Source organism: Suillus paluster (assembly GCF_016628075.1).
Source record: "Suillus paluster strain FC165 chromosome Unknown EDB91scaffold_18, whole genome shotgun sequence".
Lineage (NCBI taxonomy): Eukaryota > Fungi > Basidiomycota > Agaricomycetes > Boletales > Suillaceae > Suillus > Suillus paluster.
Window position 1 is genome coordinate 465,885 of NW_024537578.1, and position 17,065 is coordinate 482,949.

The 17,065-nt window shown below is 48.0% G+C and overlaps 8 protein-coding genes across 8 annotated transcripts; 4 read left to right on the forward strand and 4 right to left on the reverse strand.

Annotated features, from left to right (window-relative positions):
- Positions 1-373: 373 nt before the first annotated feature.
- On the forward strand, positions 374-1,480 carry EDB91DRAFT_1125497 (uncharacterized protein). Its single transcript, XM_041318400.1, has 3 exons — positions 374-823; positions 881-1,035; positions 1,093-1,480. The coding sequence occupies exons 1-3, from the start codon at positions 747-749 to the stop codon at positions 1,128-1,130; spliced, it is 270 nt and encodes an 89-aa protein (XP_041178580.1). The 5' UTR covers positions 374-746; the 3' UTR covers positions 1,131-1,480.
- Positions 1,481-1,496: 16 nt separating this feature from the next.
- Positions 1,497-2,898, reverse strand: EDB91DRAFT_1125503 (uncharacterized protein). Its single transcript, XM_041318401.1, has 7 exons — positions 2,799-2,898; positions 2,689-2,743; positions 2,516-2,627; positions 2,271-2,465; positions 2,125-2,216; positions 1,680-2,068; positions 1,497-1,625 (listed from the first exon to the last, which is right to left on the reverse strand). Exons 4-6 carry the CDS (start codon positions 2,455-2,457, stop codon positions 1,895-1,897), a joined length of 453 nt encoding a protein of 150 aa, XP_041178581.1. The 5' UTR covers positions 2,458-2,465; positions 2,516-2,627; positions 2,689-2,743; positions 2,799-2,898; the 3' UTR covers positions 1,497-1,625; positions 1,680-1,894.
- Positions 2,546-2,850, reverse strand: EDB91DRAFT_1247190 (uncharacterized protein; the record flags this gene model as incomplete). Its single annotated transcript, XM_041322782.1, has 3 exons — positions 2,546-2,627; positions 2,689-2,743; positions 2,799-2,850. 3 exons carry the CDS (start codon positions 2,848-2,850, stop codon positions 2,546-2,548), a joined length of 189 nt encoding a protein of 62 aa, XP_041178582.1.
- A 1,271-nt stretch (positions 2,899-4,169) lies between the features above and the next one.
- EDB91DRAFT_1081080 (uncharacterized protein) lies at positions 4,170-6,260 on the forward strand (the record flags this gene model as incomplete). The annotated part of the gene is made up of 3 exons (XM_041315339.1): positions 4,170-5,629; positions 5,985-6,057; positions 6,084-6,260. 3 exons carry the CDS (start codon positions 4,170-4,172, stop codon positions 6,258-6,260), a joined length of 1,710 nt encoding a protein of 569 aa, XP_041178583.1.
- Positions 6,261-10,064: 3,804 nt separating this feature from the next.
- EDB91DRAFT_222922 (uncharacterized protein) lies at positions 10,065-12,298 on the forward strand. The gene is made up of 8 exons (XM_041326511.1): positions 10,065-10,263; positions 10,312-10,433; positions 10,482-10,801; positions 10,861-10,911; positions 10,963-11,158; positions 11,214-11,369; positions 11,424-12,182; positions 12,241-12,298. Exons 1-7 carry the CDS (start codon positions 10,208-10,210, stop codon positions 12,137-12,139), a joined length of 1,617 nt encoding a protein of 538 aa, XP_041178584.1. The 5' UTR covers positions 10,065-10,207; the 3' UTR covers positions 12,140-12,182; positions 12,241-12,298.
- Positions 12,299-14,354, reverse strand: EDB91DRAFT_1274350 (AP-2 complex subunit mu; the record flags this gene model as incomplete). The annotated part of the gene is made up of 8 exons (XM_041324631.1): positions 12,299-12,726; positions 12,780-12,939; positions 12,988-13,111; positions 13,167-13,471; positions 13,530-13,659; positions 13,712-13,856; positions 13,905-14,103; positions 14,156-14,354. 8 exons carry the CDS (start codon positions 14,352-14,354, stop codon positions 12,675-12,677), a joined length of 1,314 nt encoding a protein of 437 aa, XP_041178585.1. The 3' UTR covers positions 12,299-12,674.
- A 34-nt stretch (positions 14,355-14,388) lies between these two features.
- Positions 14,389-16,111, reverse strand: EDB91DRAFT_1125526 (uncharacterized protein). Its single transcript, XM_041318402.1, has 9 exons — positions 15,952-16,111; positions 15,826-15,897; positions 15,670-15,764; positions 15,575-15,617; positions 15,447-15,520; positions 15,240-15,398; positions 14,934-15,182; positions 14,864-14,883; positions 14,389-14,817 (listed from the first exon to the last, which is right to left on the reverse strand). Exons 1-9 carry the CDS (start codon positions 15,970-15,972, stop codon positions 14,519-14,521), a joined length of 1,032 nt encoding a protein of 343 aa, XP_041178586.1. The 5' UTR covers positions 15,973-16,111; the 3' UTR covers positions 14,389-14,518.
- On the forward strand, positions 16,109-17,058 carry EDB91DRAFT_1125531 (ferredoxin). The gene is made up of 4 exons (XM_041318403.1): positions 16,109-16,270; positions 16,325-16,367; positions 16,419-16,528; positions 16,585-17,058. Exons 1-4 carry the CDS (start codon positions 16,126-16,128, stop codon positions 16,827-16,829), a joined length of 543 nt encoding a protein of 180 aa, XP_041178587.1. The 5' UTR covers positions 16,109-16,125; the 3' UTR covers positions 16,830-17,058.
- Positions 17,059-17,065: the final 7 nt, after the last annotated feature.

Genomic DNA, 17,065 nt, shown 5'->3' on the forward strand with positions numbered 1-17,065 from the left:
TGCGTTTCGGCAGCTTTTCCATTTAGACAGTCACAATTCCATGCGACTTTTCATGAGCCATGGTCGAGGGAGTGCAATGACAGTACATGGATGCAGAGTGGGTAGACCCGTAGGAACTTCCAGATACCGGCGATGAAGATGGGTAGTGACGGGAGGCACAGGGTTTGAGCAGCCTTGCACATCGGCTACACCTCGAAGCAGTGCAGGAACGTACAAGCAAGTTGCGTTTGTTGGCGCTGGGCCGCTGACGAGTTGGCAATGACCAATAATATTGATGCAGTCGTTGGCACACGACCATGTTCAACATTCCTTTTTTCGGAGTTTCTCAAAATGATCCGTCGGCAGCAATTGTTCTATGCAATCGGGTAGTACGCGGAGCAGGAGACAACATCGTGCAACTGCCAGTCTAGCTCTGTTTAGCTCCTTAGACCTGAGGCTCTCAACTTTAGGATCACATTCATGGCGCAAAGTCTCATGTATTGAAATTTACACTGCCACCGAAATACGCCAACGGGAATGGGTGTCTTCAAGTTCAAACTTCTCCGCGAGCCGCTTTGGTGTGGTCACTGCTGCGACCACGATTGGTACGATATCCACAAACCTCCCTTCCCGACATGAGCCAAGTTTTGGGCATTGATCAATATCAATGTTGGGAGATACTTATTGACTTATTGAGAAAGTCGAAGCTCTACCAAAAGTTCTTAGTCTCCCGTAGTCAGACCCTTGGCTGCGGGTGACGAGTCTCGATGCTTCAGGCGTTCATTTTCTTCATCCCACGCCTGGCCCTTGGTGTCTGGTTGTTGACGCAATTGAATGAGTACAGGTTCGTCTTTTTTTTGCCTTTTTTTCCTCACCTGTAACGTTCCTGGTTTGCTCTTAGCTTATGTCTTGAACTCTCGACCATGGGCCTCGTGCTATATCCTGCGATAAAGCGGATAACTGACTGGCTGCAGGGCTTGGTGCGTTGTACCAAGTTCCGAGATTGTGGTTATTACATTGGGGCTGCATGCCAAGGATACTGCTTACGCCCGTCAAGTGAGCTAATCTTCTTTCATTCCGTGCTCGTTGGCTGACCCAACAACAATTAATTAGGACGGAGACGGTCGACTACGGTTATATTTGAATTTTAGAGACCAGATCCGACCATCATTGATTTTCATCGGTGCGGCCACGGGGGCACTTCACCTTGCCCGACCCCTCGCCAGGACTGACTTCGAAAGTAAGAACAATTACGACGCTACCCACCTCAACAACGCTTGGTTTGGCTTCTGAGCTTAGGCGGGAGCTATGGTAGACTTCGTTGTAATGACTTTAGATGCTAGATCAACGACATTTGTTTCCCTTTGATTTTTACATGTTATCTAGATCTTCAATTTCTATACAATGATCAGTGTACATTCTCACGCGCACGAGGGACACGATGTTTTGGACAAATCATATCCACGTAAGCTGGGTGTCGACAGGTGTAGGTTGGTGTTTCAGCGCAGTGACATAGCCATTAAATAACCATTCATCAACGCATTAACCACTAGTTCACAGTCTCCAAAAATACCTAATAATAATGAACTACAGCGACACGTTGTTTCTTGTGACAATGTAAGTTATTATACCTGAGCTTTTGTAGCCTAGATGACCAAAATATAAACATCACAACAACGCTGGGAGGTTAGCAGCCTCACCTTGGACATAGCGAAGAGGCGACCTTCGACAGTGTGTATGGCTTGCCGTTCTGCTGGTGAGCGTACAGGTAGTAGAATACTGTGGGGCTAGTTCAGTTTATTATGCCGTTGGAGCCTGCTAGCCGATCAATGACATTAGTCGGTACGACAGGCTTCTCGACAGTAGAACTCTACATATAGATACAGTAGCAGACAATTTTCACATCAGCAAACGATCAAGGGTCCAACGAGGTAGTGTTACCCCCTTTTGACCATCCAATTAGCTCCCTCATAGCACGCACCGTACCAACGGGGCCCGTAACATTCTTTGCAAGGTTAGCTTCGGCGTGGTCGACACGAATTGGTGGGACGTTCATAAGGGTGGCCATAGATACCCACGCCGAAGGTGCCTGCTCAGTCGCCTTCAGGAACACGCTCGTGCCGAGCCAGCGGGTGATGGACGCACGAGCGACACCATAGCTGCGTGTACCCAGGCCGAGAAGGTAAAGAGGTTGACTGGGATGGTCATCGGCCTAGTCTCGGGGTCATATATCATAGCTAGGAAAAAGAAGCTAGTGTCCTTCAATTATCTGAGTGAAGATGCATCCTCACAAGGGCGAACATGTACTGCTCGATACTGCGGATGATCTTTCTTGATTTTTCTCCGCACCTCTAGTTTGGTCTCTGTGTACCGCACAGATATAGCAGGCCCGTTAAAGTCCTCTGCGGAAATGTAAACAATGGGGCGAGCATGTGTAATTCCTTGGGCGGGTTTACTCGCGGCAAATGTTTCACACATACGGATGGCTTGTACGGCATATGAACGGCGCGCAGCTAACATGAAGGCGGGTTGTCACCTGCATCGCGGTTAACTTTGTCATAGGCCCCTAGATGACGTGTCTCTCGACCGGGCTGGTACCCGTAATGGACTTGAGCAAGCCCACGAAGTCCTTGTCATAGAACTGTTTGCTGTGTATTATCAAGGAGGGTGCCTATAGTGTGCACGAACTGAACGCGCAATCAGACATACCTAATACTGGCGACACCCGTACCCCGCGCAAGAGCAGCCTTGCACACGGCAGAACCTACAAGTGCAACATCAGCATCCAATCCCCGGATGCGATCAGCGATGAACCTCACCGACCAACCCATTACCACCCACGACAAGGATTTTTTGCACAATAGCGGACATAGCGTTAAGACGTTAGTAACGTGAAGTTCAAATCGCCGTCGCTCCAGATATCCAAACAGACGTAACGTTGACGTAACATTGTTCATGCTTAGCCGAGGGCATGCTCAAACTTAGCTTGAGACGTCGTTAGCGTCACCGTCAGTGACTGGGATGCTGAGAGCTGGAACACGACACCGGAATTCCATCATCCAACATAATTTCTAGCTGAAACATGTGTTTCAAAGTTCTGTGTTCAGGGCAGCAGTTCTCTAAGTCCCTCGGTCCAACGTCCAAAACTCGTCGAAATTTTCCTACGCACGGAAGCCGACAAACCTCTACATAGGCGGATTCGGCCTTGAACTTGACTCGAAGATGTATTCATATTGGTATGATACTGGGTCTCTGCGTGACTTAGCCAACAACACTCGATTCGCCAGGGCCGATGGAACCCCATGCTTGCGCGTTCGGCTATGATCGGGTCCTCCAGATGGTCCGACCAATGTAAAAAGTTGAAGAGATCGAGACTAACAGTAAAGGCAGAAGTGAGGTAACACGACGTTAACTTTGATTAATGGTAATCATCGCGTTTGCGCGGTGGACAGATGATGCAAGTGTGGCGAATATTCGGTCAGGGCTCCTTCTTGATTATCATCAACGGCCAGCCAGCATCACAATGAGCTTGCCCGACGGGTAGAGCATCCTGACAGGTAACCAAAACACAACGAAGGCGCTTCAAAATGCTTGACAATGTTTGATGTCAATTGAAGCTAAGTATACCTTGCCACCAGAGTCTTCAAGTTTCGTTCAGGAATGACTGTCCTATACATATGACCTGCAGCCTCGGGGAGACTAAGTATAGCGTTCAGTTCAGTTCAGTTCAACAGGAAGGCATAAGAATTGAAATAGAGGTTACAATACGTATAGGTAGGCTAGTGTGAATAAGATTCTTGCGTGCACGTGCACGTGCATTTTACATCACATCCACCTTCGATAACGTTCTCGCGTTTGCTGGTGGACCGTGGTGACCGGGTTAACTTGCGGTTTGTGTAAGTCCGAGTCTCAGTTTGTTCAGGTTGGTTCACCTCTTGACTATGTCTGTGCTGTTAGTAGTTCATTCTATCCCATTCTCTCGTTCCGCAACTGCGCAAATAGAGCTGCGTTTGGGTTCCTTAGGTAGGCCAGCAACAAGTACTATCCTGACATTGCCTCGTGTTTTTATATACGTCCTTGTTGGTGATTGACCCAATTTTGTCTTCTCTACACGATATCGTGTTATTCCCAGCTACGACTCACGTTGACAGTGACAACGTTGACATCTGGTCTTCTCGTGATCAACGCACATGTCCGAGGCCAGCTCATACCATCGTGACTACCGCAGCCATCCGAGTCCGGACACGCGCTACTACGTAGATCCCGGCGAGCACTCTTCCAGCCCCGTTCACAGAAACAGATATGATAGTCACAGGCGACTGCAAGACGTATCATGGGTCTCTGCCAGCCAGCAGCCTCCCTCGCCAATTCATGACCCGTATGCACGATGGTACCCGCCTCCTCCAGTCGAGTCCGTAGACTTCCCCACGCCTTTAGTTCCGGGCCAACCACTCCCCGTGGCGCACTCCTCGCCCATGATGCGGCGAACTCCGTCGCCTGCCATGCGAGTCACCCCCTCCCCAATCATCGGAGAATACATGACCGTGGAGGACGAAGAGGAAGAGGTGCCAGAAGTGCATGAGGACTATCGGGAGGTTGATTTTGATTTCTCTAACGCCCCTCAACATCGCATGGGCGTGCAGAAAGGTGCACGCCGCTGGGTCGGTGGCTTCGTCAAGGGTCTGCGCAAATTTCCCGGCCTGCGTAAGTCCCCGCACCGTCCATCACCCTCGAGCGACTTCGCATCGTCGCTTGGTGCTCAGCATGAGAATGATCCGCAATTTCCGACCATATCGAGCTTGAATTTGCGCCCGCTCACGCCCACTGCAATTGCGCAGACCGCAGAATTGATGGACATGCCCCAGCCCCAGTTGTATCCGCAACCATCGCCACAACATCATGCATATCCACAGTCGCCACAGCATCATACATATCCCCAGTTATATGCGCATAAACCACCTCCCCCAGCAGCACCATCGCCAGTATATGCTCCTGGAGCGGATGTTGTCCCTCAAGGCCTCTCAACAGTTGACGAGCGCTCGAACGAGCTGACCGCAACACAAGAGTCACATCCTCGCCCACATTCCTCCACTGGTCATGCTCATTCTTCCCATACTCATACTCATTCACAATCACAATCATACTCGCAATCTCATTCAACCGTTCAGCCTGTCGTCCACAATACCAGTGCACACGTCTCTCCATTATACCCGAAGCCGTCAACTGCCACCGTAACCGACTATGTCACAGTTCCCCCGCCCTGGCTCTCTCCTCCCCCGGCCACGCGCATCAAGCGCTTTCTGCACACCCTCGACCAACTCCCCTGGGTCGAGAACGAGCAAATCGTCGATGCCTACTTCCCGGGCCGTTCCTCCCGCCATCGCCGCCACCCAGATTCACCGGTGGATGATGGTAAACCTGCAGCTTCATGGTATAACAAGCGGCATAATTCCCTCCCGACGGAGATGGGAATGGGTCCCAGCAGCGCATCGCTGTTGTACGGATGGCCGGCCCAAATGCAAAAAGGTTACTCGCAGCCAGGGATGGTCTATCCACAGTTCCCATATGCGTATACGCCTGGACAGCCCACGTTCGTATACCCGACTACATTTCCGCCGGGGGCATATGTAGAAGCCCCTCGGGGAGCAATGTGAGCTCCTTATCGTCTCACTAAGTTGTATGTTGGTGGGTAGATACGATGTGTTGCTATGATCTGCGGCTGATCATTCACGCCACGATTCATATCTGTCGTCCATCGCTATCCTCTTACTAATTTCGATTGTACGCACATGTTGACTGTTACAATAGTAGTTGAAAGTGCGCAAAGCTATGAACAAATTTGCTTGTTTGACTGCATCCGCTGCGACACCTCTTGCTCTTCAAACCGAGGACAGGAGATTACAACGCTGTGCTGCAGACCCTAGCTGATATTCTTCCAGTCCCCTGAAAGTGTAATTGAGTGCTTTATGTGTGTTGTGGCACGATTGGACGGAGCTTATTTATAGATACAATGGAGAGTATGAGAGAACTATTGCCATGGCGTGCCTTTCTGCGCAAGCCTGGCGCTTTATAGCGACTGTGAGTGGATCCTAAAATAGATGTAGACCAGTTCAAAGCTTTCTAAGATCGGAGTGGGATGGAAAAAAATTCACAATGAATTTGACGTTGGTGTGCGGATGCGCGTTACTTTGTCGCGGAGACCTTCACCACCGGACTTGCAGTCTGCCCGAGTCACGATTGCTGCCGTACGTGGTGGTAGTACCATAGCACAGAAGCACTAAACAGTACAAACATTTTGGAGCACAGATTGGTTCAACTTTCGTTCAATATCATAGTGTCTGCTAGTCTCCCTTATGCAGAAATAGAATGAAGACAGTCGTTCTTTCTATATTATGGGTATCTGCAGAAAATAGAAATGAAGTCAGAAGAACGTTAAATGTTTGGCTCAACCTTCCGTTTTCAATACGAACAAATATTGAACAAACAACCACGAAACTTGGACCGAGTCACTCAATACCGCGTAAGTACTGTAACGATCTCAGTCCGGCAGAATGTTGCATTGCGACCATTGCGACCATGGCACATATAATCGGACCCAAACTGTCTATCTGTAAAGCCATTCCAACTATTATCCAGTCCTAGTACTGAGGCAACACAGTCAGGACTTGAGGTTCAATATGACATACCTAGCCCGCACGTGCAGTTACATAATAAAAGCTCTGCTGACCGAATTTTGCGGCAATTGCTTATCCGACCCTGATTTCAGCTTGACCTTGAAGTCAACCAAGGATGTGGTTTTGGAGACGGTCCAATTTTACCTACTGCGTTTGAGGAATCAGTGTTTCAAATTCAAGGGCTGAAAACCCGGTCGACTGGTGACGTCTCTCCCTTTCTGTCACTAATAACTCACTTCTGAAAGCAGCATAGCCAGTGGAGTCGTATTTTACCTTATACATAGACGTTCCACAGACATGAAACTGATTCATCAGCACTATTGTCATATAATTAGAAGACGCACCAACACCGCCAACGCCAGCCCAGACACCGCATTACTATCAGCCTATCCGCATGATCCCGGGCCACCTGGTTGCAGCATGTCTTCGCTACAATCGGTATTAATCCCTCTGATATCAACTTCCAAAGCTTCTGCATGTGGAACGCACGGCTGAAATATCATGTCTTTCAGCGGTGTATCTACCTTCGATACACACCATTCAAAGATCTTGATCCGTTAATGAAGGAAGGGGCTGGTAGGCTCATGTTCGCAACTTGGCGAGGAGCGGCTTTCCGGAACACCCCGTAGATCGAGTCATGTTCCAGCAGGTCGGGTGGCGCCTATGGAAGCAACCGACAACATTCTGCAGGCACAATCAGCTTCTTCTTCCATGAAGCAAGATGTAACATTTAGGCGCTTGCAGTTAAGTCTTGCAAGCGTCTAGATAGCAGTAATAGTGAGTCATCGATACAGTAATGAAACCGGTCATGGTTTGACACTCACGCACATGCTTTGATGATCGCTGGGTTATTCAAACATACAAAGAAGCGATTGACAAACCATGCGGTACTTCATTTTCCATGAGGCAACCTTGCGAATCACGATGCATTACAAGGCGCCTTGAAGATGAAACATGACTCCAACTTGCATGTATAGTTTCCACACGGAGTGCGGGGATCCATATGCACAACCCGTCCGCTTGATGTTCTCATAGTTCGTGAATCATCTAGCAGGGTGCAACCGGAAGACCGTGACCTATCCAGCGTTACTACTGAGGGGTGTGCCGAAGAAGGAACAGTCTATCTTCTTGATGGAGGGAAGATAAATACGATAGGTTGACTCCACTCATTTCGGTTGATATATACTGGACTGTTGCATGAGCGCTCGTGTGTTCCTTTCCGTACTGCTGACGGGTCACCTTCTGATCAGGAACCGAAACAAAACAACTCACTCAGTCACTAGAGTGATATCACTCAATATTGAGTCCAAGCTTTGCACTTTGTTTTTTTACATCCAAATTTGGCGAAGTCTTGCGCTGCGTGCTTACTTGCGCAAAACCCTGGTGCATTATAGCCCGAAAATATATAGTGAGTATCTTGTTCTACTAGGAAACTGACTCCTGAAGCTTGAAGTTTTAGGGTACTGGATTGCCCAGAGCTTGCAAATTCCAAAGGCGCTTGCACAACTTTCAGGTGCTACTTTAACTTGGAAGCATCAAACGTTTTCTCGGAAATGAACCTTGGGCAAGGGCAACTGCCATGATTATAGTCAAGACCTGGCGCTTAACTTGACGTTGTATGAACGCACTGATCTGTTGCCGGGTGTTCATCCTCGTTTCTGTTTAGCGGCTAAGTTATCATCATGGAGCCTCAACACTGATCATCGAACGCCGAATCGATATCTCAGATAGCCTGGCTACGTGAGAGGTATTGCTTCTGCGGGTCCTGCAGGTGTCCAGCGTCAAGTTTGTCGATTCGTCCCTGCATGACGTAGTGCACTAAAGTATCTAGCTTCTGTCACATCTATTCGCAATGAGGACTGGTATATATACCAGCGCTGATTTGACTTCTAGTTTCCTGCAACACGCATCGTTCATTCAGCCCCGCCTCTTGCTAACTACGGCATTGCTTCATACTCGCGGTATGATATTTCGTTATCATAATTACTGGCTGGTTGAAATTGATTGAAGGCAGGTAAAGATCGCACTGTCAAGAAATGCTGAACAGCTATGATGATGATGATGACCATATGCATTCAACGTGTGTCATAATCTGTTACTTACTGACGAATCGCATGCGGTTTGTTCACACGGTCCCGGTGACGCCAGGGACTCAAGTCTACATGAATCTTCGTATAATGAACGGTAAGTTTCATCTTCATCTTCATCCAATGATCCGTGATATCGAACAACTAATCGATGCCGATTAGCCAATCGCACTCGAATGTTTCTGAGATAGAGATATCTGGTTCGCATTTCTCTGCATATATTGTTCGTTGGAAGGTTCACCACCGTGCAGATATCTCTCTGCATGGAAACCTCCCGAAAGTTGGGAGGGCTTCGTGGGACGACTTTTTCTGTGTGCGCATCAGTGTTCGCAATCAGTTGCGGACGACAGGCTGGTCCCTACGATCTTACAAGTGGCGCAAGACGCATCGCTTGTGAGTCGTTAATAACTGGGATTTTTGTGAGAATTAATAGTGTGTGGTCTCATTAAGCAAAGTCGATCAGTCATCTAAAGTCACATTCAACGTTGATGCTTGTGATATACGACAGTCTCGGCGTATTGGTAGCTTTGAGGACACTGTTGGAAACCTCTTGGATTGCCCAGGTCGTGAGTGAGGTTTAATTCTGGCCTCAGTACAAATAACGCATCTTTAGCTATCAAACGGACTGTCAGCCTGTATGGATCAAAAGACCAAAAACTCGACATTGAGTTTAGGATTGCCCCATCTTCGACAATCAACAAGCTATGCATTTCCTGTGAGCATTCAAGTATACTTTATTGAACCCTATATCTCAAATCATTCCTGCAGATATTGACTTGCAAGATTTGCCCTCCATCCACCATGACACATTCCGTGTTCGAGTGGCTATAGACGATGCTATCTGGGAAAGCACCTCAAAGTCCCGTAATCAAGGACGCTCCAGATGGACAGACGGATATGAATTGTAGGTCGGTTGATGATGCGCGTATGCCCAATTTGACGTGCTTGTCGATAGTCCATTCCAACACAACTCTCATGCTTCACTGGAAATATTCGCAACACGTTGGCTCCACAAAAACAAGCCAATAGCTGTTGTAAAAGGTTCAGTGAAGGAATGGCTCGCTGCGCCCAACGGTGGTAAGTGATCTACGGACATTTGCGTGAGCCGCTCACAATTTCCGCAGTCGTTCGCGAGACTCTTGAGTCCATGGGCGCAAAAATTCAGACAGAATTTAAGGTCTCTCAGACTTCGGGTGCGCCTACCCTTGGTAATCACCATGCTAAAGAAGAGGTTAATCCTGTGATCGGGCAAAATGATCGTGATATTGTGCTGGGCACAAACCAGATCGATGCTTTGGACATTTCCGGTACATCTGAGTTGACCTAAGGATATCCGCAGTTGCTAACAGTGTGTTCATAGCCGTTATCCTGGACATCGACCGTGTTCCTAAATTCGGAAAGTTGTCTTGGGATGATCGATTCTTCCTCGAAATCCACGTGGCGGACGACGGAGTGTCTCAGAAAATCATGTCTCAAGGACAACAGGAGAAAAAGTCCTTAACGTGGGATACAACATTCACTTTGTAAGTCCACTCATGTCATATCATTGTGCAATAGTTTAGGCATCCTAGGAATATTTCTCGAACGTCCCGACTCGTGTTTCGTGTGCTTGGCTACGATGGAAAAGATAGTGAACCAATTCCTATCGGTATCGCTGTCTTCGACGTCGACGAGATTCTGCTTCAAAGCGGCTGTGAGTCTGATAATTATTGCATTGGTTCATCAACAAACGTTCCAACAGTGATTAAACGTCCGCTTCTATCATCTGCTGCATTTGTGCGCATAGATGGAATCCCCACTTTGTCTTTCAGAGCAACACATGCTGGTGCTGTGTCGTTTACAAGGTCCCTAGGCTCTTTCACGCAGGAGCTTTCTGGTGCAGTTAACCGTACCGCGAGCTTGACTGTCCGACCAAATCAACCAAGAGACTATGAACGTGATAAAAAAATCATTGAAAATGCAATTTCTCGGGCTAGCGAATGCACTGGTGGTGACGCGCACCTTTCCCCCCTTCTGGTAAAGATCAGCGTCTTTATTTCGGTGGCTGAAAGACTGGCTAAGGTGTAGCGTGCCTCTCTCACAACACGCACCCGGAACTAATAGCCTCATTTATTTTTTAGCTCCACCCCTACGCGAGGATCGCATATGCAATACTGGCAACAGGATACGAGGTTTGTGCGCACCATTTTCATGCTTATGTGATATAAATTCTTCGCTTTTAGGTCATAAAGCGGGGGATCGCCTGCGACGCCGGCTTGATTCGGCTGATGCATACGATGCAAAACACTTACGATATTGTTATGACCGTCAAGGCGCTCCCGTATCTGCACGAACGAAAACATGTCATCGAAGCAATTGTGCAGCAAACAATCGAATGTGCGTTCTTCATCCGCGACTATGTCGACACACGAGACAACTGTAAGTCTTCTAGGCGTAATAGGGTACCGACTGACGCCGGACTTCGCTCACGCAGTTGCGCAAGCGATTAAGAACTCGGTACTGAATGTGGAGGCTCAGATTAAAGCATTCGAAGAAGCATTCATAAACTTGCAAAGCAGTTTTCAGACCCATATGGCTGTCTGCACGCAGCTCACCGTGCTCAAAATCTTAGAAGATGTTCAAGATATTGGTGAGTTGCCCAAATTTTCCCTGAATCGATGATATATTATGCTATTTCGAATAGGCGCAAAGGCGGATTTTCGCGATATGGCTTATGCTGTGGATGCCAAATGTGCAGCATCATGTGCTATTGACCAACCGATCGACTGTGCGGCGCCTCCGGCCGATGTCATAACATCCATACAAAGCTGGATTATTGGAGAAAGCAAGGAATCAGAGAGGATCTGTGTCTTGTACGGACCTGAAGAGTCGTGCAGCGCCATCGCGCGGCGTGTTGGCGAGCAATTTCGGTTCGCATCACGGCTTGGTTCTTCATATTGCTTCCGAGGTTCCAGGAAAAACGACCATCGGAGTTATACGAACCTGTTCTCAACAATCGCTCTTGAGCTGGCAGACCGTAATGCTCAGTTCAAGGAAAATCTTTGGAGGGTCGTGGGGGGTGACATGAGTCTGCGAAAGACACAGGTGGTAAGGGCGCAGTTTGAGGAATTCATTCTCGCTCCCGCTAGAAATATCATTTGGAATGGACCGCTCCTGGTAATCATTGACGGCCTGGAGTTGGGAGGGAACGAAGCAGCAAGGAAGGAAGTATTGGGTGTCCTTGCTGATAAAGGCGCCGATCTTCCCAGAAACCTCCGATTCTTGATCACTTGCCGGCTGGAGGATGACATATGCAAAGCTTTCCGCGGTGAACCGCATATTCTGCGCCGGCAACTGGGAGAAGCCAATTTCACTGTGATGTCACGCGTAGATCATCATGAAATTCCTGCGAACGCATAATGCCTCATCTTCCTCGCCCCCCGTTGTGCTACAGGATGACGAGGTTTGTGGTTTATATTATCGTCAATTTCATGAGCTGAAATACCGACTTTCGCCTGCAGCATAGCGCGCAAGTGCACAAACATCATAATCGAACATTGAGATACTATCTTTACGATCGCAACTCGGCGCTATAGAAATGTCAAGCCGGCTTGACATAAGTATGGCGCTCGACTCATGAATCCAATTTCGGCATTTCAAAAGTTCCTCCTTCCCTATCGATGACCCCGTTGCACCCAAATCGTTGTTATAGTCTTGCACCATCCGTTCTGATACTTACCTATCCTTTAGCACATATCAAAAGCAATAATAATACACTTCCCAGGCATCATATATGTCAGAGTAGAATACAGTGGAACCTGAAGCGTCCTGGACGCGTGACGGCCGACTAGGAGACGACTCAGAGAAGGGAGATGCGATTTAAAAATAATCACGAAGAAGGTCCCAATTGGAGCGCCGGTGGTACTGGTATTGCCCCGAATATAATATAATGCGTTCACATCTGTTGTACAATAGGCGTACTTCCTTTCTCAAGAGCAGTTCGAAGGCTGAGACAATGTGAATCAATATCATGAAGCGGAGCCGGATGTATATTCCTCACCTATAATCATCGCCATTCTGGGTTATATACCTGACCCAAGGCAGGGCTTGATATCCGCTCTTTTCCACAATCTTCAGATAGCGAACTTGGATGCCAGACACCGTGAAATAGGGGATCTCAAACTTCACGCTGATAGGTGCACGCTTCTCCATGTCTTGTTCTACCGTAATCATCAGCAAAGCAAATGTGCAAGGTCCGACCAACTCACCGCTTTTAACACTCGGGAGACCAAAATGAGCACGCATTAGATATTCCCGACCACCTCCAAGCTGCTTGATCTTCCAGACGAATGCAGACTTATCAGGAGCATACTGCACACTGCCTGTAGATGCCTAGACAACATACTGCGTCAGCTTCAACTTGTCTAAAATGATCTGGTCGACAAACTCTGAATTTCGGGCTATCTGCATCATCCGGGACAGGAACATAGATCTCAACATTATTCGCAGAGCTTCTGCGCTTGAATTGCGCTTTGCATTTCACCATATATTCCACGCGGCTCCCTTTGTGGCTCTCCACGGCAGCTTCTACCCAAATAAGAGGTTTGACGGGCGTCGAAAGTCGGTAAGACATAAGTTCGAATTCGCCATCGGGAGGTATGAACGATATCGTACGGTCATTTTCAAACCTGGATAGCCGGACGCATTGGTGGAACTTGACGTCCTCCATTTCGATAGCTTTGCCCCGTGCAGCTGTCATACAACAACACGTCAGAGGCAAACGACACAGCACAAGGTGATCATTGCATACTTCTACCAGTGCTTTCAAACATGACCTTGTCGTTCAGCCCGAGTCGTAGTTCTGGCATACCAGACAGGTAACACTTCATTTTGACGGCGCCTAATATTTCTGACCGGACGACATTGCCGTTCGAATTGACCTATGTATGTAGTATCAAGTCTAGCTTTGTCGCACAGGGAGATTGTACTCACCAAGAGGTTCACGCTTTCAATAACGTCCAGGAACACTTCATTCTTCCGGTACCTTATACCCTCCGTTCTCCATGAAACAGCATTCGTGACAGCCATCGGAGGCCTTGCTTGGATCTCTAGCTTGTGTGACTCCTGGGTGATGTACCTAATACAGCATTAGCACTCAGCACAAACGAGCAAGCCTCATACGCACTCTTGCAATATCTTACTCTCTGTCGTCTGCGGGAACCCAAAGTCCATCATCTCATCCATCAGTTCATATATAATAACAAAGTTATCTCTGATAGACTCTTCCTCAAGCTCCTTGAAGTATTCAATCAAGACCTGCGTCAGTCGATGGAGGAATATGATAATCTCAGCAGCATTTGAGTTGCGTTTCGATAAAGCAAGGACTGCGTAAAGCATCAGAGAGGTGGTTCCGCCACCAGATACGTCAAGACGCACTGTAGAGATTGGAGTGTCGGATATGCATGTAGTTGATGCCTTGACTTGAGAAGCATGGCGTTACTTGCTGTCCCTCTTCTTCGATGTCTAATACAAGCGGTAAGAAGCGTTCGATATACGATGGTGGTACGTCGTCTTTGTACGAGCGCTGTATTAGAGGCTTCCCCTTCAAATCGAGAATCGCGATCAGGCTGGCCATGGTGGATGAGACACGCGAACTGCGCGAAGGTAGAGTTGCCTTTTTCAGAATGAAGTAAAACTGCACATGCATGTCATGTCATTAATACGGGAGTTGGTCTACTACTATCCAAAATCCAAGTTATAAGAATTGACAAAAAAAAAGAACGCTCCAACACCACATGCTCATGATCTCAGCCAGCCAAAGAACCTGGACTTCCTGCTCGGACGGTTTGGTTTTGCCAGAAGTGGTGCGTCTTCACGGGCATCTTCCGCATCGCTGTCAAACGAACCGTCGCCAACTTGGGGATCTGAAACTTCGCCAACGACGGTGTCAACGTCATCCGTCGACGGAGTGGACGAGCCACTGTCCAGTGAGTAACCAAAATCATTAATCTTGAGTCTACGCTGACGGAATTTCCATGCGATGCACATGGCCAGTAAGGTGGTTTGCATAATGCCAGAAACGGCATACATCGCCCAACCTTTGACGCATTAATACAATGATAAGGGAAAGGAACATAGACATACTTGTCCAGTTAGTGCCAGGACTTGTATAGATATTAGTAACCCGTCGAATACAGCAAATTAGGCTGCATACCGAAGGGCGATAGATATGGACATCACAGCTGCACCAGGGCTTTGTATTATCATCATGGGGATACTCAGCGCACCGACGAGTTTCAAACGATAAGTCCGCAACAGCTGTGGCGCATATTGAATTGCTGCAAGCAATGCAGAGCTGACGCCCAGGAAGGTCGCCCACAGGGATATTTGACGTGGAACCTCTCCGCTAGGCTCCGGAATGCGCGTGAAAAGGAGGAAGAATGTAACGAAGGTGATGAGAGCACTTGGAACCCCTTATGTCAGAATATAGAATATAGAAAGTAGATCAGGTCACTCAAACAGGTGAATGAGAACAGCCCACGAGACGTTTACAGAAAGACGCCACTCGTCACTTTGAAGCCTTGTCCTGACATGCTGAGGAGGAAGCGTGTCGTGAGCAGGGATGTCAATATCAACGTATTTGAGCCGGGCGGGATAGTAGATCATGTACAGAACGAAGCTGCATTTGATATTAGTCGAACTGCCAGACGGTAGAGAGCAACCGTACATAACGGTGAATAAAGCCCACTGCAGGCTAACTTGTATGACTCCAGCAGTGATTTCTATGCATCTCCCCGCGCTCTAATGTGGTTGATTTTCAGTGGCTCATTCAGGCGAGATTACTGCGGAACGCACCAGCTCATTGCAGCACTGAATTGTAGGCCAGGACAGCACAATCCTGTTGGATGGTTCATCAGAAAGAGCATGCATCAAATCAACGGGGTGCTCACATGTTAAGCATTCCCGCCGCAGAAGACGTGCTACCAAGCAACAAGAACCATGGACTAAACCCCTCGGAAGAGCCCATCCGAATTATTCGCAAATGCTATTCCAAACGAGTCAGATGTTTACTGTGTCCGCATGTTCGACGCCACTGTTCACATTACCTGCGGGGCATAGGATATGAAGAGACCAAAGATGAGAAAGGTGGTAAGTGCATTGGCAAACCAGTCACGATCCTGCAGCACGACCTATGCATGAGATTTATATTTATGCACCTAGTATCAACCTACCAAATGACAGATGTCATGCATTGTATGATGTGGAGGAGCACGAACGTTGAACGATGAACACCGAGGAGCCTCGAGGAGGGATACTGAATAAGTCAACTTATGTAATCAACCGCCACCATTAGGCGTTTGCTCTGAAATTCTGTCCACACCTCGTTCCCGTGTCGCCCATCATTAATGTCGTCCTTCCGCGTACTACGCTCTATGCGGATATATGCTTTCGTCCGCGATCGTCCAGTACCCCCACTGAACCACTGGACACGGTCAAGTAGCGAAAAATTATGTCGTCCCAGCATGCGGAGATGGTTACATGGCTCGCAGAGTGCGTATCTCACCCTCTTGATATTAGAATATTGACCAACCACAATTCGTCAAGTACAGCGTCATGGGAATGTGACCAGACCAGCACCTGGTACTGGGTACGCGACGTACTTTAAAAGCGTCTCGAGCTGACCTTGACCTTGTTTCAGAATCAAATTGCATTTCAAAGATGCGAAGGGTAATTTGTTCAAGACCATAGAAGCAAACGAGGGTGATGATATCCTATCACTCGCACATGAGCATGACATTGACCTAGAAGGTACGTCATGAGTACTTGATACTTGATTTGATGCCATGTTGATTTTGTCGAATTAGGCGCATGTGAAGGGTCAGTTGCCTGTTCGACATGTCATGTTATTCTCTCGCCCGAGCATTATGATCTACTCCCCGAGCCATCTGACGATGAAAATGACATGCTCGACATGGCGTTCGGTTTAACAGACACAAGCCGTCTTGGATGTCAGGTGCAAGTGACGCGCGAATTGGATGGAATGACAGCAACGCTACCAAGTGCGACGCGGAACATGTTTGTGGATGGGAAGAAGCCCACGCACCATTGATATGATAGTACATACTAAAATAGTCTGCTGACAAGTAGATACGTACTTTGTGGAAGAAGTACTGATGGCCATGCGGGCGGTGATGAGCGGTGTGGACAACGTCAATCCAGTACTTCATAGATTGATTGAGATACCGGAACCCCCGGGCTGTGCGCATGTATAGATGTTATATTGATTATTAGTTAAACGGATTCTTGGCTAAAATTACGATATCGATTGACCAGTGCCATTATTGT